The sequence below is a fragment of the Podarcis cretensis genome, assembly GCF_951804945.1.
Source record: "Podarcis cretensis genome assembly, chromosome: 15".
In the NCBI taxonomy this organism is placed as follows: Eukaryota; Metazoa; Chordata; class Lepidosauria; order Squamata; family Lacertidae; genus Podarcis; species Podarcis cretensis.
The window spans coordinates 3609642-3631912 of NC_137185.1; the positions used below are offsets into that span (position 1 = coordinate 3609642).

The 22271-nt window shown below is 49.2% G+C and overlaps 1 protein-coding gene across 5 annotated transcripts in view; it reads left to right on the forward strand.

Moving 5' to 3' along the window:
- Window positions 1–596: 596 nt before the first annotated feature.
- Window positions 597–22271, forward strand: part of LOC307204149 (multidrug and toxin extrusion protein 2-like) — a 43152-nt gene continuing 21477 nt past the window's right edge. The window contains exons 1-5 of one of the 5 annotated variants that reach the window (XM_079955630.1): window positions 597–886; window positions 10630–10731; window positions 11302–11370; window positions 12135–12283; window positions 21401–21443. In XM_079955630.1, coding sequence (XP_079811756.1) covers window positions 713–886; window positions 10630–10731; window positions 11302–11370; window positions 12135–12283; window positions 21401–21443 — 537 coding nt within the window. In that variant the 5' untranslated portion in view covers window positions 597–712. Of the gene's footprint in view, window positions 887–2137; window positions 2349–6335; window positions 7319–9688; window positions 9992–10629; window positions 10732–11301; window positions 11371–12134; window positions 12284–21400; window positions 21444–22271 lie in introns of those variants that run through there. The other 4 variants (XM_079955629.1, XM_079955633.1, XM_079955631.1 and 1 more) reach the window with 4 other exon arrangements.

A 22271-nucleotide genomic window follows, 5' to 3' on the forward strand; every position in this document is an offset into this window, starting at 1 on the left:
TGGTCTGCCATAGTCGAAAGCTCATACCAGTAACAAACTTAGTTGGTCTCGAAGGTGCTATTGGAAGGAATTTTTTTTATTTTGTTTTTACATTTAATAATGATTCTTTAATATTGCATTTGGATTGTTGTGACCTGCCCAGGGACTTTATGGTGAATAGCAGTAAATTAATATTGATAATAATAAAAAGAAAACCAACTATAATAAACTTCATTCATTCCTTTGATAATCATTTTTTAAATATCGTATTTTAATTGTTGCCCTGGGGCCTTAGGGTGAAGGGCAGATAATAGAGTAAATCAATTTGAATCAACATTTTCTATTTGCTATTTAATATTTTGTTTTAATGGTTGTAACGTGCCCTGGGTGAAGGGCTGGGCAAGGAATTAATTAATTTACAACAACAACAACAAAATCTGAAATCAATCATAAAAATGACCCGGCCCGCCCATCCGATTTGGGGGTCCGGGGTGTTCCCCCCTCCCTCCCGCGGCGCGCGCGTCACCGCCGGCTCCGCCCAATGGGGAAGGGGATTCCCCTCGGCGCGCCCGCCCCCCTGGCCCGCCTGCGCTGCACGTGTTCTCCGCCGCGGAGCGATGCTTCGGCTGGGCTGGACGGCGCGGCCGTTGGCGCTGCCGCTCGGAGCTCCTGCCGCTGCTGCTGCTGCTGCTGCCGCTGCTGCTGCTCCCTGGCCCCGCCGGGGAGGAGGACGATGCGGAGGCTGGAGGAGAAGCGAGGCGCCGAGGGGGACGAGCCCCAGGAGATCCGGCCGCTGCCGCCGCCTCCGCCGCCCTCGCCCTCCTGCTGCGGCCGGAGCCTCCGCCGCCTCGTCCCCGTCGGCGCCTGGCGAGAGGCCCGCGAGCTGGTCCAGATCGGCGGCCCCGTGGTGAGGAAGGAGGGCAGGGGGGGGGGGGACCCGAAGGAGAACCGCGATCTCTCTCCCGCGGGGGGGGGGGAAGGGCAGCGGTGGTGCAGTGGTTAGAGCATCCTCGCAGGGTTGTTGTGCGGGCGGAAGCAGCAGGATCAATGATCGTCAGGATCAATGAATGAGGCGGAGAGACTGAGAAATGAGAGATCAGAGCATAGCTGTCAACGTTTCCCCTTTTTAAAGGGAAATTCCCTTATTCCGAATAGGATTCCTCGGAAGAAAAGGGAAAAGTTGACAGCTATGGGTCAGAGAGAGATCTGGGGAGAATAAAATGGGAGGGAAGGAGAGAGAAAGGGGAGAAATAAAAATATGGAAAGCTGAAATGGCTTTTAATCTAGTGTTTCATTTACCGCCAATTGCATTTTTTAAAATAATTGTTTCTAACTGTTTTGACTGATAAATCTCACTGTTCCGTTGTTTTCGCAAACTGCTCTGAGTTTCTCCCTCTCACAATCAAGCAGTGTGTAATTTTTATTTGAAAGACGGAACAAAATAATGGGGTTGTCTCTGACCAAGCTTAACCCCGTCAGAATGGGTGAGTCAGCCGTGCCCCTTCATTTCAATGGGTCTACTCTGAGTGAAGGGACGCAGGTGGCGCTGTGGGTTAAAGCCTCAGCGCCTAGGGCTTGCCGACCTGGCGGTTCGAATCCCTGCGGCGGGGTGCGCTCCCGCTGCTCGGTCCCAGCGCCTGCCAACCTAGCAGTTCAAAAGCACCTCCGGGTGCAAGTAGATAAATAGGGACCGCTTACCAGCGGGAAGGTAAACGGCGTTTCCGTGTGCGACTCTGGCTCGCCAGAGCAGCGATGTCACGCTGGCCATGTGACCCGGAAGTGTCTCCGGACAGCGCTGGCCCCTGGCCTCTTAAGTGAGATGGGCGCACAACCCCAGAGTCTGTCAAGACTGGCCCGTACGGGCAGGGGTACCTTTACCTTTTACCTTTACTCTGAGTGAGCAGAGCCAGCATTGGATGCAACCCGCAGGAGATGTACTGGGAGGCGTGGGGTGAAAGTGAAGGGACAGGATACCCAAATCCTGTCTGTGAAATCACGCCCCCCCCAACAAAAGAAGGATGAAGGATGAGAAAATGGGAAGGAGAAAGGCAGAGAAAAAGAAAAGAATGAAATGAGAGGTGATTAGAGGAAAGGCAGGAGGAAGGAAGAGGAAAGAAGAGGAGGGGAAGGAGGAAATTGAGAGACAGAACTGCACTAAAGTCCTCTGAAAATAGAACAAGGTTCCAGTCTTCATGGTTCTGAACGAAGGGCTGATTTCAGTTGAACTGCCTTAAGCTGAGTCAGTTCATCGGTCCATTTAACCCAGTGTTGTCTGCACTGACTGGCAGCAGCTTTCCAGAGTTTCAGGCTAGGGGACATTCCCTACCAGGAGATGCCACTGGAGGTTGAACCTTCTGCATGCAAAGCAGGTAGTCTTCCCCACAGCTGTGGTCTCAAGAGACCCACCCTATCTTGTCCTTCCCCAAAGTTGGACTCACCCCTTGATAAGGGAAGGAGGTGGGGGGGGGTCCAAAGTCTGAGCTTATTGGGGCCCAGAGACCCCACCCTGAGCCCTTTTTATGACCCGCTAAGAACTAAAGTACACATTTCATTTTCCGGCTCAGCCTTGTGACCTCTTGCACGAAACCTTACGCAAATGGCTGTTTTTAAAAAATCTTTATTTTTGCATGGAAATTGGCACATGATGGAACCGAAAGTGCTTTTGTTTTCTTAAAAAAGAGATTTTCTAATCTGCCTTTCAGGGCAGGCTCCTTTGCCAAGACCTCTCGCACCAGAACAATACAATATAGACAAGACCCACCCAGATAAAACCACGAGGCAAAGCTGAAAACATTGTTTTATCCTGCATTATATAGATCCTGCACCGAATTGAGAGGGGAGGGTTAGATTAGATTAGGGGTGGGGGGGATATCAGGCCTGGGGGTCCGGATGCGGCCCTCTGGCTCTCTCTTTCTGGCCCTTGATGTTCTCCTCGGGTCACGCCCCACACTTTCTGCCTTTTTTGAGTTCCCTAACTGTTTGGAATGTGTCCTTGAACTGTAAAAAAAACAAACCCGTTTGTTTGCTTGGATGGCGAGATGTGTGTGAAAACCTCTGGCTTCTGCACGGCTGAAATGTGCAGCCTATAGTATAAAAGTAAGGCCTCCGTCTTCACAGTGCATTTAAAGCTGTATCATACCACTTTCATAGAATCATATAGTTGGAACTAGGGTCATCTAGACCAACCCGCACAAATCTCAACTGTTGAACTGCTCTTACTGTCAGAAAGTTCTTCCTGATGTTTATTCGGAATCTCCTTTCTTGTAACTTGAAGCCATGGGTTCAGGTCCAACCCCCCAGAGCGGGAGAAAACAAGCTTGCTCCATCTTCCATGTGATAGCCCTTAAGATATTTGAAGATGGCTATCATATCTCTTCTTAGTCTCCTCTTTTCCAGGCTAAACATACTCAGCTCCCTCAACTGTTCCTCATCAGGCTTGGTTTCCTGACCCTTGATCATCTTGGTTGCCCTCCTCTGCATACCCTCCAGCTTGTCAACATCCTTCTTAAATTGGGGTGCCCAGAACTGGACACAGTATTCCAACTGTGGTCTAACCAAAGCAGAATAGAGTCAGACTATTCCTTCTCTTGATCCGCACACTAACTTCTTCTGTTGATGCAGGCAAGAATAGCATTAGCTTTTTTTGCTGCTGCATCACACACTGGGCTCATGTTAAGCTTTTAATAATAATAATAACAGCATCTTAAAAAGCAGAGACATCACCTTGCCAACAAAGGTCCGTATAGTTAAAGCTCTGGTTTTCCCAGTAGTGATGTATGGAACTGAAAGCCGGACCATGATGAAGGCTGATCGCCAAAGAATTGATGCTTTTGAATTATGGTGCTGGAGGAGACTCTTGAGAGTCCCATGGACTACAAGAAGATCAAACCTCTCCATTCTGAAGGAAATCAGCCCTGAGTGCTCACCGGAAGGACAGATCCTGAAGCTGAGGCTCCAAGACTTTGGCCACCTCATGAGAAGAGAAGACTCCCGGGAAAAGACCCTGATGTTGGGAAAGATTGAGGGCACAAGGAGGAGGGAACAGTGTTCTCGAAGCTACCAGCATGAGTTTGACCAAACTGCGGGAGGCAGTGGAAGACAGGAGTGCCTGGCATGCTCTGGTCCAGGGGGTCACAAAGAGTCAGACACGACTAAACGACTAAACAACAACAACAATAATTTATTATTTATACCCCACCCATCTGGCTGAGTTTCCCCAGCCACTCTGGGCGGCTCCCAATCGAATGTTAAAAACAATACAGCATTAAATATTAAAAACTTCCCTAAACAGGGCTGCCTTCCGATGTCTTTTAGAAATAAGATAGCTGCTTATTTCCTTGACATCTGATGGGAGAGCGTTCCACAGGGCGGGCGCCACTACCGAGAAGGCCCTCTCTCTGGTTCCCTGTAACCTCACTTCTTGCAATGAGGGAACCGCCAGAAGGCCCTCAGCGCTGGATCTCAGTGTCCGGGCTGAATGATGGGGGTGGAGACCCTCCTTCAGGTATACAGGACCAGGGCTTCCCCCAGTCACGGCTTCCCCCAAAGGACCCTGGGAACTGTAGTTTGTTAAGGGGGCTGTGGATTATTAGGAGTTAGCCCAGTTTCCCTCACTAAGCTTCCATTTCCAGATTGGTTTAACAATAAGTCCCTCTTCCCAATGAACTACTTCCTGAATTTTATACGCTGCTTGATTGGAAAAGAAAAACCCCACCTCAAAATGGTTTACAAAAGAGCTAAAATGCTAACGTTATCGATAAAAAGAACTCACAACAATCATTTAAAACATTTTTAAAAATACGTTTGCTGGGCCACACAACGATGTCTCACTTTTTCTTTTCTTCTAAAATAAAAACACTGAAACTCCCATATTTTATTATTCTGCTCAGTTGCCTCTTAATCTAATATTGGTGTTGGCTGTTTTGATACTTGATTTCCGCTCCCCTTGGCTCCGCTGGCAAAGCAGCAGAGCTCTTGCAACTTTTACGAGGAGGACCTAGAACTGAGTTGTCCACCACCTTTTCTTTGGCTTGCTTGCCAGGGACCTGAGGTTTTGCAGCGAGCTGCTTGCTGGCCTGTCTGTTCAGATCCTGGAAGGCGTGTGTGCTTCGATCCGTGGCCCCCGCCTCCCCCACTGCTTGCAAAGGACCCTGGGGCTGGACCCTGCTCAGTTCCTGGGAGGCCTGCTTATTTTGGTTATCTTGCAAAGGAGCCTTGCAAAATGCTCTGGGCCGTAGATTCAGATTTGTTTGTTTGTGTGTGGTCCAGCACGGCAAATATATCCCCTTGAAATTAACTCGGCTAAAAAGATACAGTGGTACCTCGGGTTACGTACTTAATTCGTTCCGGAGGTCCGTTCTTAACCTGAAACTGTTCTTAACCTGAATCACCACTTTAGCTAATGGGGCCTCCTGCTGCCACTGCGCGATTTCTGTTCTCATCCTGGAGCAAAGTTCTTAACCCAAGGTAATATTTCTGGGTTAGGGGAGTCTATGAAGCCTGCTGTAATGGTTCTAGGGGTTGCTCGTGCGTAAGTCGTCGCCACACCTGGCTGAGTTACCTGGGTGAACCCTATTCTGTCCGGACAGCCACTCGCCCGTGGCTGTCTCAGTCGCTGGCAGAATCCGTCAGTGGGCGTTTCTTGAACTTCTTCCAGTAAAGAAGTTCTTTGACGCCTAGTCTCCGCCTACTCTCCCTGCGCGGAAGCCTTCTGCGCAGGGAGGGTGTGGGCAGCGGAGGACCCATGCTCTCCCCGCTGGCCTCCGGCGAGGAGTCATGGAGCCACCTCGCCGATTCACCCATCTGCCCCCCTTCTCCACTGGTGCTACGCTGATTTCCCTCCCCAAAAGATGGGCTGCTTCTCTCCCTCCTGGGATGCTCTCCGCAATCCCTCTGGAGCCCTCCCTCTCCCTCTGGCTCCGATGGCAGTTCCCTGACACCTATGTAACCTGAAGCGTATGTGCCTGAAGCCTATGTAACCTGAAGCCTATGTAACCTGAGGTACCACTGTACAACAAACACAAACTTAAAATTTTGAATTTGCTTGGCAGATCGCAACATTTTTCTTAAAAAGAAAGAATGAAAGAACCTGGGGACTTGTGCATGCTGAACTTGAAAGTGCTTGTGTGTGTTTATGTGTGTGATCTTATGTTTGGATCAGCTGTCCTGTCCCTTTGGAACAGGGGGAGAGGGATCAGTTCCTTCAATCCCAAACAGCCTTTTGTTCATTGTCCATCTTGCAAGCATATGACTTTGGCTCGGAAGTTCTTTGCTGCCAGATAATGGCACCTTTTGAAACTTTCATGCCCTGGGGTTGAGGGTTTGTGTGTGTCTGACGGCCTGCCTTTGCATAAAAAGTCCCAGGTTCAATCCTAGCTGTGTGGGGGAGGAACAGGACAAATGTGCACTGCCATAAAATGTTGCAGCGTGAAGTGCTGCTCTTCCAGATTCTAGCCCCTCTCTCCCCCCCCCCCATGAGAATTTAGAAAGCTGCCTTGTGATGAGTTGACCTTTTGGTCCATCCAGCACAGTACTGTCCACACTGACCAGCAGCAGCTCTCCAGGGTTTTAGGCACAGTGTCTTTCCCCTAGTCCTACTTGGTGATGCCGAAAATCGAACCCAGGACTGAGTTCAAACAGATGCTCTTACCACTGAGCTCCACTCCCTTTTCCCGTTCTCCCAACAGTCTATCAGCATTCCAGGATCGCCAAGCACACTCAGTCTTCACTGAGATGTTTTGGGTCACCTTAAAATTTTGGGGAGTATTCTGCAACTCCACACAGCGCCTGAACTCTGGAAATAGCAGGAACATTGATCCTTAGGCTAAAGGAGCCAAGGATCTGACTTTTTAATATTGTTATTCGTGTCCTCTGCTGGGTTTCTCTATTGACGTGTTCCGGATTGGGCCATTCAGCTAACAGCACATTGCCTCTTCTCTACTTCCCCCCACCCTCCAAAAAAAATCCACATATTTGTGTCAGGGCATGTCCAGGATTAGAGCACTGCTGTCATAAACCTCTCCCCGCCATCGCGCGGTCAGGAAACAAAACGCTTATTTTCTCTTTCCCCTCCCAGATCCTTGTCAGGGCGAAAGATTGCTGCCCTGGGGTAGTGCCGAGCTTCGCATAAGCTGTGCTTGTTGGGACCTGTTCAGCTTCTCTTGGTGCTGTTCCCTAAGTACAAGAAAACACCGCTTTGGATCGGGCCCTGGTTCCTGGAACTGAAAGCCAGTTCAAACTCCACAGGGCCAAGATACACGGGAGAGGTTCTGTGAGCCGCAAGGGGGGAGTGGAAATTTTTTGAACCGTTTTTTGGAGGAACATTGCAGGCTCCCTGCAGGTAGAAAGCTAGCTTCTGCGTGACAAAACACCCGGGGTTGTTCCGTGTGCCGAGACCTTGCGTTCGGGAGGCGGCGAGGCGGCCTGTTCTCTCACTTTTTAAAAAAAAGATTTTACAGTGGTGCCTTGCAAGACGAAATTAATCCGTTCCATGAGGCTCTTCGTATAGCGGTTTTTTCGTCTTGCGAAGCAAGCCCATTGACAGCTTAGCAGATTAGCGCTATTAGCGGTTTAGCGGCTTTTAGCGGATCAGCTGATAAGCGGTTTAGGGCTTAGGAAAAGGGGGGGGGGGAAAGGGAAAAAACCCGCAGGAACTCGCAAGACATTTTCGTCTTGCGAAGCAAGCCCATAGGGAAATTCGTTTTGCGAAGCGCCTCCAAAATGGAAAACCCTTTCGTCTAGCGGGTTTTCCGTCTTGCGAGGCGTTCGTCTTGCAGGGCACCACTGTAATTGATGCAACAAGAAAAAAGGGGAAAAAACACAAATACCAAATTACACACAAGAATAACCATAGACACATAATTTTCTTAGCAAACAATAAAACATATATTGCTATTAACACTAAAGACCCAACCTCCCGTCTATTCCATGTTTCAGTTTCATATTACTTATTGTCAATACACACTTTTATCATAATTAAACTTAAATAAATCTAATTTCTTATATCTAGCTTGCAACTATTACTGAAGTTCCTCGAATGCTGCAACAGAATTTAAACTACTATATTTATTTTTCAGATATTCTTTGAAAACCTCCCATTTTCAAACAAATTCCTGTTTTGATTTATTCTTTATTTTTTCCGATAGACCATCTAATTCGGCATATTCTGTCAGCTTTTGGATCCAATCTTGTGTAGAGGGGATTTCATTACTCTTCCATTTTGCTGCGATCAAAACTCTTGCTGCCGCCGTCGCATATAAAAAGATACCCTTCCTCTTTTGTGGAATATCCAAATCTGTTATTCCCAGGAGGTAGGCCTCTGGTTTTTTATTGAAAGAGATCTTTAGCATTTTTTGCAGTTCTGCATGGATACTCTCCCAGAATACCTGTATTTTCCTACATATTCACCACATATGGTAGAAAGTTCCTCAGTCTCAGAGGCGGCCTGTTCTCATAGTGATGTCCAGCAGATTCCCCCAATAGGAAGCCCTTGAGCAGGACACGGGTGCAAGAGCCTGTGGCTTAAATATAATTTTTATTAACAGGCCAAACAAATCACATCATTTCCAAACCACATTAGTTCCAAATTATACAGCCAGATTTTTAAATTTTGTTGGGGGTGCCCATACTCCAAGCTCCAAACGGGGGTCCAAACATCACTTATATTGCTGCTTTAATTAGACAGTTCTATCCAGTTCTGTCCAGATAGTCTCTTTATTACTTTCTTCATCTTCTTGTTGTTATCGTATATTCCTTTCTTTGCAATCTCTGATAATCTTCACAAGCGGGTTGGAAACAAACATCCTCTGTGTGGGTTTTACACTCTCCAAGAATCATATCACATAGGGACAGACACTATTCCACACCTCCGTAAAGAATTTATCCTCGGTCTGTCCATTAATTTTCCCAGGCTTGCCAAGTATATCCGAGGGCTCTGCCAGGCTTAGATCACATTCCATTCATCATTCACATTCTGATGATCCTGGTCCTCCTCCCCCCGTCTTTCTTAGACAAGCCTGTCTTAGCAAGACACCATTTAAAACTGCGTCATAAAATTTTCCTCCGTTCTCCGATATTTACCAATCCTCTCTTTGATCCATAATGCACTCCACACAGTTCTTGAGTTCCTGCTTGTGATTAATAATATGCAACGATTCATCTTTCTGGGGTGGAGGGTTATTAATACTCACATAAGGCAAAGAAAAGAAAAGTTTTTTCCTCCACCCCCCTTCCATTTCATTCCAAACATACCAGTCTCTTAATGGTGGTTCATCACTTGATTTATTTGTCCCGCCCGTCGCTCCGGTCACAGAGATGCATTAATCAGCAGTCTTAACTCCCAAACTTCGCTTGATGTATGTGCTTCAGCTTCTTTCCAATTATATATCTCCAATTATATTTTCGAGCTGAAGTGAACCAGAGAAAGCATCAGGAAGTGCCGACTTCACTGAGGGCTTGTGCCAAGTGACCGGGCACCCCCTTCTTTCGATTCCGGGGGTGCATTATGGACACCGCTGGCAAGGCAGTCCCCCCATCTCCTTGGGGGGTCGGGAAGGCTGCATACTTCCCATAGCAGCCTCTTAATTACCTCGTGTGGGTCGGAGAGATGTTATTGTCGGCCATCTTCCAATGCGCCACCTGGTGGCTCCCCCACAAGAGCCTGTGGCTTGTACATATTTTAAAGCACTGCTGCCTCCAACCACAGAAGCAGAGAACCACCGTGGCTAGTGGCGAAAGAGAGACTTATCCTCCGCAAACTTGGCTAAGCCTCTTTTACAGACGTCTAAGTTAGTGGCTGCCACTCAGTGACGCAGCGTGGGTTGCCAGTGCCCGGGGCAAGGCAGATAGCATTGGCAGAGTCTGCTAATAGGCTGGGACGAAGAGGCAACAGCTCAGTGATCTACCCATGTGGGAATCTTTCCAAAGCCTGCAGAGGGCACCCTGGCAACCAGCCACCGCCCAAATCAACTCCTTAACCCACTCACGTGAACATTGGGAGATTTTCTGAGCGAGAGTATTGGAGTATTGAGGCTTGGAGTATTGAGGCTTGGAGTATTGAGGCTGTATTTTAATGTTTTAATGTTGTGTTTTAATGTTGTATTTTAATCTTGTTTTTAAGTTGTATTTCAATCAATTTGTTTTATATTGGGTGTTAGCTGCCCTAAGCATGGTCTTGACTGGGGTGAGCAGGGTATAAATAAAAATTATTATTATTATTATTATTAAAATTACAGGTGGTTAGCACGTTGTAGCGGGTTGGCCTGGATGACCCTAGGGGTCCCGTGGCACAGATTTATGCAACAAGGGGGAGGTTGAGCTGTGTTTTTATTCATTATCACCACTTCTTCTTTGCCTTCTGAAATTTTGCGCCTCTGAGAATATAAAATATGCAGGGATTTACGTTATGCGAAACGAATGAGAAGAAGGGAAGCGACTAATATTTTAAGGTTGTTTAAATGAATATTTAAAATTGTAAAACAGAAAATTTAATAAAAATTATGTAAAAAAACAAGAAGAATTTTGTGCCCCGGGCAGCCGCCCCATGCTACAGCACTGCCGCCAACGCCTCCTGCAGGAGTGAGTTCCGCAGTTTAATTGTGTGCTTGGGGTCGCAGCGATGGGATGTGCTCACGCCTTACCCTTCCTCCTTAGTTTGTGGCGCAGCTTCTGGGCTTCCTGATCAGCGTGGTGAGCTCCATCTTCTGCGGCCACCTGGGCAAAGTCGAGCTGGATGCCGTCACCCTCGCTGTATCGGTACGTAAGGAGCTGCCTTGCGCTCAGCCAGACCCCTGGGCTGCCCCGCTCCCTGAGAGCTGGGGCAAGTGCTCCACCCTCAAGCTGCAGCCCCTCTCGCTAAAAGCAGAGCCAAGATCCCAGTCCTCATGGTTCTGATTTCACGAGGAACGCAGGAAGCTGCTGACGCCGAGTCGGGCCAAGGGGGCGTCTGCCTCAGCACTGCCTGCACTGACTGGCAGCAGCGGCTTGCCGGGGTTTCAGCCCTACCTAGAAATGGCAGACATGCCGAACCTGGAACTCTGATCTTTCCCTTAAGAGTCAAGTGGCAGCTCCTCGTGGTTCTGAACAATGGGAGCTGATTTCGTTAGGAACCCAGGAAGCTGTCATATATCCTGAGCTGGGGCAATGGCCTATCTAGTATTGTCTGCACTGGCTGGCAGCAGCTCTCCAGAGTTTCGGGCAGGGGGCGTTCCCAGCTGTAGCTGGAGATGCTGCTGGGGTCCGAACCTGGGACTTTTTGCGTGCCAAGCAGTTGTTCTTCCACTGACCGTGACACCGTCCCTTTCTCTCATCACTCCTGCCTCCCAGGTCATTAATGTGATTGGCATTTCCGTGGGCACCGGATTGGCATCTGTGTGTGACACTCTCATGTCTCAGGTATGTCCAAACACCGCATAGGGAGCTCCTCAGTACCACATCTGACTTCTTCTACCCACCTAGCCCAGTATTCCCTGCTCTGGTTGGCAGCAGCTCCCCAGGCTCTTTCCCCCATCACCTGGCTAGCTGATCCTTTTAAAAAACCCTCAGGATGCCAAGGATTATATTTCCCCGTACGGGGAAGTTTTAAACGTTGGGTGTATGTCTTCCTGTGTTTTTATATTTTGTTGGAAGCTGCCCAGAGTGGCTGGGACACAAATAATAAAATTACAGTGGTACCTCGGGTTAAGAACTTAATTCGTTCCGGAGGTCTGTTCTTAACCTGAAACTGCTCTTAACTGAAGCACCACTTTAGCTAATGGGGCCTCCCGCTCCCGCTGAACGATTTCTATTCTCATCCTGAAGCAAAGTTCTTAACCCGAGGCAATATTTCTGGGTTAGCGGAGTCTGTAACCTGAAGCGTATGTAACCTGAAGTGTATGTAACCCGAGGTACCACTGTATTATTATTGAACCTGGCAGCTTCTGCTTGCAAAGCAAGGGCTCTAACCACTATGCCACATGGCACACCCGGAGAGGGGTGCAATACGTCCGCGAGGAGACAACCTCGCCTCTGATCAGAGATGCCTGGAGGGTTTCATCCTAATCCCCAAGTTTCTCCCCTTCCCCTGAGTGAATAACAGCCAAAATTGGGCAAAGCTTTGCAGCAGTGCAAGGAGCAGTGGCCGATTTAATTTTTGCTTTCCTGCTTTTTTAAAAAATCAGACGTACGGGAGCAAGAACGTGAAGCGTGTGGGGACCATCCTGCAACGGGGGATCCTTATCCTGCTCCTCTTCTGCTTCCCCTGCTGGGCCTTCTTTATCAACACGGAGCAGATCTTGCTTCTCTGCAGGCAGGACCCAGAAGTCTCCAGGTTAGTTGCTTTCGCTCCTTGCATGCAAATGCACACACACCTTTACAGCAAACATCTCAGGAGGGGGTGGGGAGTGGGGAGCTGTGATCCACCCTTCGCAGCTTTTCCTCAAACCTCTTACCGTCTCCTGACACTGTTTTCCAAATTGGTTCCAAGCTCCTAGTCCTTAAGGTTTTCCAGCCTTTACGTGAGCGGCAAGTAAAACTGGAAAACTCCTCTGCCGAGGCTCTTTGCTCTAGTTATCTCCTGCTTGGACTACTGCAACACGCTCTACGTGGGACTACCTTTGAAGGTGACTTGGAAACTGCAACTAACCCAGAATGCGGCAGCTAGACAGGTGACTGGGAGCGGCCGCCGAGACCACATAACACCGGTTTTGAAAGTCCTACATTGGCTCACAGGACGTTTCCCAGCACAATTCAAAGTGTTGATGCTGACTTTAAAAGCCCTAAACGCCTCGGTCCAGTATACCTGAAGGAGCGTCTCCACCCCCATCGTTCAGCCCGGACACTGAGGTCCAGCTCTGAGGGCCTTCTGGCGGTTCCCTCCCTGCGAGAAGTGAGGTTACAGGGAACCAGGCAGAGGGCCTTCTCGGTGGTGGTGCCCACCCTGTGGAACGCTCTCCCACCAGGTGTCAAGGAAATAAACAACTATCTGACTTTTAGAAGACATGTGAAGGCAGCCCTGTTTAGGGAAGTTTTTAACGTTTGATGTTTTTTCGTGTTTTTTATGTTCTGTTGGGAGCTGCCCAGAGTGGCTGGGGAGACCCGGCCAGATGGGGGGGTATAAGTAATAAATTATTATTATTATTATTATTATAAAGCACAGGTTCTGAAGCAAAACTGTGCCACTGTGCAAAGCCCAAGGGCTGAAATCCTTAACACTTGCTAGAGTGCTAGTCCTACTCAGAGCAACCTACTTTTGAGCAAGGATGCTCACACCGGTACTGTTAAGGAACTTGATTTAACCTCTTGTAGCTGCCCTGAGAATCTGGAAGCTGGGCAAAGTGTCAGCCTCCCATCAATCTGAGAAACTCACCTTTCCCAGAATCTTTTTGTGGTGGGATAATGAGCTGCTTGTGCGTTGAAGCTGGATCCCTCAGAGCTCACTCAGTGTAGTGAAGCCCTGCCTTGAGCGGAGCCCTTCAGCATGGCTCCGTCAGTCGCTGGTAGAATCTGACAGTGGGCGTTTGCGGAAACGTTTCCAACATAAAAGCTGTTTCACGGACATGCGCCTCCTGGATTCCCTGCGTGACAGTTTCCGGCGGGGGGTGGGGGTCCTTAAAGGCTGTTCTGATACCTCCTCACTGTTCTCACTGGAAGTATCCCAGAGCCTCCCCTCCGACTCCCTTTCCTTTGGAGCTCCCGCACTCCCCCTACTGGTTCCCTCTTCTGCTGAAGAAGTGTCTCTCCTATTCTCCTGAAGCCTTCTCACCACCTGTCCTTCCGATGGCAGTTCCCTGACATCCACCTCCCCCCCAGGGCCCCCTTCACCCCCTCCCGCCTCTTCTCTTACTGGCGGCGAGGACGGAAATCCCTGGAAGGAACTCCCCTCATCCTCCGAGGATTCAAACACTTCTAACCACGGCCTTCCGCCTCTTTCCCCCTCTTCCTCTCCTTCGTCGGAATCTGTTTCCACCTCCACTCCCGACTCTGGGAACCCTTCAAACTCCCCTTCCTCATCTGTAGTCCCGAAGTGTTCCCTCCTAAATCTTGCCACTGGTTGTGGTTTCCTTGGGAAACGCCGATGAAACGTTTCTATTAAAATCTCGTCTTTGACTTCCTCTGCCGGTACCCATGTGTTTTCTGACTCTTCCTCCCCCTCCCATTCTACCAAGTATTCCACCTGATTCCCCTTCCACCTGGAATCAATGATCCCTGCCACATCCATGTTGCGTTCTCTCTCTTCTATGACGGGTGTCCGGGTGACCTCCCTCTCATGTTCCCCCCACTCACATCCCTCTCTGTATGGCGACAGTAATGACCTGTGAAATACTGGGTGCAATTTCATGTGACTGGGCAATCGGAGTTTGAATGCTACTGGGTTGACCTGCTGTATGACCTCAAAGGGTCCCAACCGTTTGGGTCTCAATTTCTTACACCCTCCCTTGAACGGCAGTCCTTGGGTGGATAGCCACACCCGGTTACCCACCCTTATGGTTTCGCCTTCCCTCCTATTTCTGTCTGCTTGCTTCTTATATTCTTCTTTGGCTTTCTCTAAGTTGAGTTGGAGCTGACGGTGGATCGCTTCCATCTCTTCAACAAAATTTTCCGCTGCAGGTACACTCCACCTTCCCCCGCCCTCTCCTGGAAACGCCCGAGGATGACACCCATAATTGGCTAGAAAGGGACTCATCCCTGTGGACACGTTCTCCGCGTTGTTGTAGGCAAATTCTGCCAGAGGTAACCAGTCTACCCAATCAGTTTCTCTGTCCTTTACATAACACCTCAGATATTGTTGCAAAACCCCGTTTGCCCTTTCTGCTTGCCCATTTGTTTCTGGGTGCCTGGCGGTGGAAAAACTTACCTCCACATGCAACATGCTCATTAGTTTCCTCCAGAACCTAGAAGTAAATTGTTTTCCTCTGTCGCTCAAAACCCTCAAGGGGGCGCCATGCAACCTAAAAATGTGCTCCACAAACAACCTTGCGGTTTCTTCCGCTGTCACTGCATGTGAACAAGCTATAAAGTGGCACATCTTAGTTAGTAGATCTACCACCACCATGACCGCGGTTTTCCCTTTGGATCTCGGTAGATCGGTCATGAAGTCTATGGATACCATCTCCCATGGCCTTTCTGGGATGGGTAAGGGTTCTAATAACCCTGCTGGCGCCAACCTCTCTCCCTTTGCTCTTTGGCACCTGTCGCATCCCCTGACATACTCCCGCACGTCTTCCCGCACCTTGGGCCACCAAAACTCCCTGGTAACCAACCACATGGTCTTGTGCTGCCCGAAGTGCCCCGCCGTGGGGCTGTCATGCAACTGTTTAAGCACCCGCCCTCTTAGTTCCCCATCTGGTATGTAGAGCGCCCCTTTGTAATATAGTTTTCCGTTCTTTTCCTCAAACCCCCCTGCGTTCTCACCTGTCTCCCTGAGTTCCCTAAGTTTTTCTTGGGCATATTCATCGTTTTCAATACCCTCTACCAGTTCTCTTTGCCCCACCAATGCCGCCCCACAAACCCAGTGGTCCTCTGAGATGATATGTCTTTCTTCCGCCCCTCCTTCCCCCTCCAAGTACTCAGGTTTTCTGGAAAGAGCGTCCGCCCTGACATTCTCAGCCCCTGGCACGTAGCGAATTTCAAAATTGAACTTGGAGAACTCTTGCGCCCATCTTACTTGTCTCTGGTTCAATACTCGGGCTGTTCTCCAGTATTCTAGATTTTTGTGGTCTGTCCGCACTTGAACCTTGTGTTGCGCCCCAATCAACAGGTGTCTCCATCTCTTGAACGCTTCGTGGACAGCGAGTAATTCTCTGTCGTACACTGTATAATTCCTCTCAGACTTGTTCAATTTCCTCGAGAAGAAGGCACACGGTCTCCATTCCGACGTATTCGCTCCTGGCTGCAGGAGCACGGCGCCCACCGCTCTGTCAGACGCGTCGGTTTCCACCCTCATCGGCTGCTGCAGATCCACGTGTAAGAGTTGTTCTTCCGAAGCAAACGCCCTCTTTAAACTTTCGAAAGCTCGCTGCGCTTCTTCCGTCCAGACAAATTTCTTCTTACTGTTGAGACAATCCGTGATGGGGGCTGTTAAATGGGCGAAGTTCTTGATGAACTTCCGATAGAAGTTTCCGAACCCCCAAAACCTCTGCACATCTTTCTTAGTTTTCGGTGGCCTCCATTCCAGCACCGCTTGCACCTTGCTAGGATCCATGGCCAGCCCCTTGTCCGACAACCGGTACCCAAGGAATTCCACCTCCCTGGTGTGAAACTGACACTTCTCCAGTTTCACCCACAGCTGGTTTTCTTGCAGTTTGCTCAGTACCTCTCGTACATCTCGCACATGCTGCTCTTCATCCTCTGAGTACACCAGTACATCATCCAAGAACGCAGCGCAGTTCTTGTACAGCAATGGTCCTAGTACGTGATTCATGAATGATTGAAATACTGCTGAACCCGCCTGGAGGCCGAAAGGCATAACGCAGTACTCAAATGCCCCCAAGGGGGTGAACATAGTGGTTTTCCACTCATCTCCCTTTCTCATACGTATCAGGTTATACGCCCCCCTCAGGTCCAGCTTGGTAAAAATCTTCCCTTTTCTCACCCGGGTCAGAATGTCATCGATTCTGGGCATAGGGAAAGTCACGGGTTCGGACACTGCGTTTAGGGCCCTGAAATCCACAATTAATCTCGGTTTGTCCGAGTTTTTTTTGTCCACAAAGAACACTGGGCTACCCCCCACCGCTCGTGACTCCCTGATGAACCCACGCTTGAGGTTTTTGTCAATAAACTCCCTTAACTCCTGCATCTCCCTGTCAGACATTGCATACACCTTGCCCACTGGCAATTGCGCTCCTGGGAGTAAGTTGATTTGGCAGTCAAAGGGTCTGTGCGGGGGTAGTTTATCTGCTTCCCTTTCGCTGAAGACGTCGGCAAAATCTGCATATTGTCGTGGTACCCTACCTTGATCCATTGCTTCTATCTTTGCTAACGTGGCCTGAGTGCCTACTTGGCCCCCTTTTTCTGTGCAGTGTCCCATACAATGTGCTGACCCAAAGGAAACCACTCTCTGATGCCATCCCACAAGCGGATCATGCAGCGCTAGCCAGCTCATCCCCAAAATGATGGGCGCTCCTCCCAACGTGGCTATATTAAACGCTATCCGTTCCGTGTGTCTTGCCACCCTCATTGTCATGGGGACAGTCTGCTGGTCTACTTCTCCCCCCAACAGCGCCCTCCCATCAATCGTGGTCACCTGCAGGGGATTTTTTAAAGGAATGGTCTGTATCTGATGTGCGGCTGCAAACTCCTTACTCATAAAGTTGCAGGAGCTGCCTGAGTCTAATAGCGCCTTCACTTTTAGTGGGTGTCCGTTTGCCAGCTCCAGCAATACCTCTATTACAAGAGCTGGTCTTGGGGGTTCTGGCGTGGGCACATTTACTGTTCCTTGGCCTGGCTGCTGTGCCCCGTCGGTGGCAGCCAGGCGTTGGCTTTTACTTGCTCCTTAGCTCCTTCTCCCTCCTCCCCAACAGCTCCCGCCATTCCTTGCCATTCCTTTCTTTGCGGACAAACTCTGGCAAAATGACCTGGCTGTTGGCAGAGAAAACATTTCTTGGCGCCTTTTCCCTCCTTCTTCCGCCCTTCACTGGGGTTTGAAATTGCGCGCGCGCGCGCTGTTCCGATTTCCATCGGCTCTGCTGGCAAAGAAGGCTGCTCTGGCATCTCTGGAATGCGGAAATCCCTCCAACGCTCCCCTTTCCCTTCCCGCTTCTCCAAGGCTCTGGCCTCCTGGCGTGATCCTATGGCCAGCGCTGATTTAGTCAGATGGTCCATAGACTCCGCCCTGGGCCCCCGGGAAAGTTCGTCTTTCACTGCCGAAGATAGTCCTTCTTCGAACAGCATTTGTATCGGTTCCGCTGACAAATCCCAACCTAATTTATGGATCAACATGGTGAACTCAGTCCAGTACTCACGGACAGATCGGTTCCCTTGTTTACACGCCATTAACTGCCTGCGCGCCACTCCCTGCTCAATCTCGCTGGAAAACATCAGATCCATGGCGCGAAAAAACTTCCTTGTGTCCCTTAGGGCTTCATTATTGGCTGCCATTAGTGGTCTCACCCAATCTCTGGCCGGGCCTTCGAGATGCCCAATCACAAAAGCAACCCTCGAATCCTCATCAGGAAAATCATCAAACTGCAGATTGAGGGCATATTGCATCTCTGTCCTGAAGGCTTGATAATTCCTGGGATCACCCCCAAACTTCTGCACCAGTCCAGGCACTTTCCTCGAGAGCTGGGCGGCTTTCCCCTTTTCTGCATCATGAGCCCTCCTCTCCTCCAGCCTCGCCGTTTGCAGAGCTAACTGTACCTCCAACATCCTGTACCTTTCTTCCAGGCTAGGACCGGCTGCAGCTGCTCCCCCATCTCCGGCTCCGGCTGGGTTGCTCATGATGCCTCTCTTTGCACAAGCTGCTTTCAGGGACTGTCAGATTGCTGTGGTGGGATAATGAGCTGCTTGTGCGTTGAAGCTGGATCCCTCAGAGCTCACTCAGTGTAGTGAAGCCCTGCCTTGAGCGGAGCCCTTCAGCATGGCTCCGTCAGTCGCTGGTAGAATCTGACAGTGGGCGTTTGCGGAAACGTTTCCAACATAAAAGCTGTTTCACGGACATGCGCCTCCTGGATTCCCTGCGTGACAGTTTCCGGCGGGGGGTGGGGGTCCTTAAAGGCTGTTCTGATACCTCCTCACTGTTCTCACTGGAAGTATCCCAGAGCCTCCCCTCCGACTCCCTTTCCTTTGGAGCTCCCGCACTCCCCCTACTGGTTCCCTCTTCTGCTGAAGAAGTGTCTCTCCTATTCTCCTGAAGCCTTCTCACCACCTGTCCTTCCGATGGCAGTTCCCTGACACTTTTGTTTTTTAAAAAATCAGGCACTTCTGCACAAGTTTGGTCTTTGTGTCCTTAAGGACTAGGAACTTAAAAAGAGCTGATCCCCGGTTTGTAGCCGGTTTGTGCTTTTGAGTAATTTGGTTTGCAGGACACACACAATTCTGCACTTCCTACTATCGCTCCCTTCTGTTCTCACATTCGGGGCTTAAATCTCTGCTCCCTGGGCTTTGAGAACTCCCTATCCCTCTCTCTCTCTTTCTCAAGAGATATCTTCAGGACCTCAAACCTTCCTTCAGGTGGGCAGAAACACCTGATTAAAAAAAACCAAACATTTTCATAACTTCTGCTCTCCCGGTCACAAAAAAAACCTGAAGATTGTTTTGGGGTTCTTTTTGGGTTTTTTATTATAATTTTTATTAGGTTTTTTAACATATCATTTTCAACAGTAATTAAACATACTTTTACATCTTATTCAAATTTTTGACTTCCATCAAGCCTGTCTGAAAATTTTCCAATCTAATCTCTTAGTTTGCATTTCTTATCTTCCTTATTACATTTCAAACTCATAGCCAATATCTCTACCTTTTTCTACTTTGTAACACTTCATATATTTCTCCTTACAAAACTTCTTGCAGTCCTACTAGCGTAATTTGTTGATTACAGTTGCTCTTCAAATAATTCATATACCGTATTTTTCGCACCATAGGACACAGTTTTTCCGTCTTAAAAACTAAGGGGGAAAGTCTGTGCGTCCTATGGAGCGAATGCAGGGAGGGAGGCAAGCAGGAAAAGACCCAAGAGCCACACACAAGCTTTGCGCGGCTCTTGCGGGCTTTTCCCCAGGAGGGAGAAGGGACTGACGCGGCCAGTCAGTCCCTTCTCCCTCCTCTAGAAAAGCCGTGTGTGCCTCTCCAGCCGCGGGAGGCTGTGCAAGGCTAAAGAGGAAGCCCAGGCAGCGAGCGCGATCTATCCCCTCGCTGCCGCGGGAGGCTACGCAAGGCTAAAGAAGCCAACTTTTAAAAAATCTCTCTATCTCTACCTCTTTTTCTTTTTTCGTCCTTTCTCCACCCCCTTATTTTCCTCTGGATCAGTGTTTTTATCTAGATTAACGTTTTAGTTTGGAGGGGGGGAATATTATAAAAAAGGAAACTTTGCAGCTTTTATTTTAGTATACAATAAAAACAGATTAAACAAAACACAAGAGAAGGAACTAGCATAGAAGAAGAAGAGAAAAGGGAAAGAGGGAGGATACAAAGCCATTTACCAGAGGTAGATCTTAACCCTTGCCTCACCTGGGAGCTTCTCTGGGCAGGAATTCCCTCGGCTTAAGTGGGGCGAGGGAAAAGTGGCAGGTAGGGGGGTACCTACCTAGACAGTGAAGCCACATGTCTCTCCAATGAAAATTGGGAGTGGGCATTGTGTGAAGTGGCTGTGGATCTCCTGCCGCAGAAGTGTAGGACTGTATAGAGTTGGGAGGGCCACCCGAGGGTCATCTAGCCCAGCCCCATCACAATGTAGGAATCACAGCTAAAGAACGCCAGGCAGATGGTCCCCCAACTGCTGCTTAAAAGCCTCCAGTGGTGGAGACCCCCAACAACTTCCGAGGTCACAGAATTGCAGGGTTGGAAGGGAACCCCAGGAGTCATCTAGTCCAGCCCCGGTGGACAGCGGGCACGATCCATCCCGTTGTGCAAGGCTAAAGATGCTGCTCAAGGCTAAAGAGGAAGCGCGCAGCCTGTCCGTTGCTCTTTGGGGCTGGGGGGGGGTGGAATAATTTCCCCCCCCTTGATTTCCCCCTCTAAAAACTAGGTGCGTCCTGTGGTCTGGTGCGTCCAATAGAGCGAAAAATACGGTACTTCTTCCAATCTTCTGTAAATCTCTGGTCCCACAGGTTTCGAATCCTTCCTGTCATTTTGTCCAATTCTGCGTAGTCCATTAATTTCATCTGCCATTCTTCTTTCATCGGAATTTCTTCTTGTTTCCATTTCTGGGCTAACAATACTCTTGCTGCAGTTGTTGCATATAAAAACAATTTAACATCTTGCCTATTAATGTCCTGACCTATAATACCAAGTAAAAATGCTTCTGGTTTTTTAAAAAATGCATATTTCAACATGTTGAAAGTTAGAAGATTGGTTTGCTTTAGCTATAAACCAGGCTTCCTCAGCCTCGGCCCTCTAGCTGTTTTGAGACTACAGTTCCCATCATCCCTGACCGCTGGTCCTGCCAGCTAGGGATCATGGGAGTTGTAGGCCAAAAACATCTGGAGGGCCGAGGTTGAAGAAGCCTGCTATAAACCTAACCTGCAGGGCTGTTGTGAGGCTAAAGGGGGGGGGGCGGAGAAGAACCATGCACACCACTTCAAGCTCCTTGGAGGACAAGGTGAACTATAAACGGAATGAACTGGAGCCTCCAGATCTGGGAGTCTACCTCTGGATGATTATCTGCAGGGTTGAATCCTTGCTTTGGATTCTCCTAGACCTGTGAGCTTCCGTTGCAGCCAATGAACCCGTTAAGTTCCTATCCGCTGTGCCTGGGAAGAAGAATAAAATTTCTGTTGATGTCTTTCAGGTTGACTCAGGTTTACGTGATGATATTTATTCCAGCACTCCCAGTAAGTGTTGTTGTTTTTAAAATAAAAAACCTCCCCTTCTTTGCTCTCTGCTCTCTGCACCCCTCACCCAGATTCTCGTTTTCACTTGCCATTAAAACAATTGCAATTTCAGAAGCGCCTTAAATTCGCTTTGGGGAACTGTGTCTCAGAGATGGGGCTCGGATGTTAGTCCTTCATTTAGAAACAGATTCACACCCCAGCGTTTTCCCATATACCGGTAGTTCTGGGCAGCTTCCAAAAGCAAGTCAAAATACACGGCAGGATTTTGAGGTTTGCAGGTCATGGCTATTTAAAGATAAAGGTAAAGGGACCCCTGACCATTAGGTCCAGTCGTGGCCGACTCTGGGGTTGCGGCGCTCAACTCGCTTTATTGGCCGAGGGAGCCGATGTACAACTTCCGGGTCATGTGGCCAGCAGGACTAAGCCGCTTCTGGCGAACCAGAGCAGTGCATGGAAACGCCGTTTACCTTCCCGCCGGAGTGGTACCTATTTATCTACTTGCACTTTGACGTGCTTTTGAACTGCTAAGTTGGCAGGAGCAGGGACTGAGGAATGGAAGCTCAGCCCGTCGCAGGGATTCGAACCGCTGACCTTCTGATCGGCAAGCCCTAGGCTTTGTGGTTTAACCCACAGCGCCACCAGCGTCCCTGTCATGGCTATTTGGAAGCAGGCAAATCCAGGGAGGACAATGCTGTCGATGGGCACTAGCCACAATGGCTATGATTCGTCTCTGCGGTTGGAGGCAGCTGCCGGCAATTGCAAGAGGGTGGAGAGTTCGAATCCTGATTAGGGACTTCCCACTGGGGTATTTGTTTGGCCTCCTAGAGA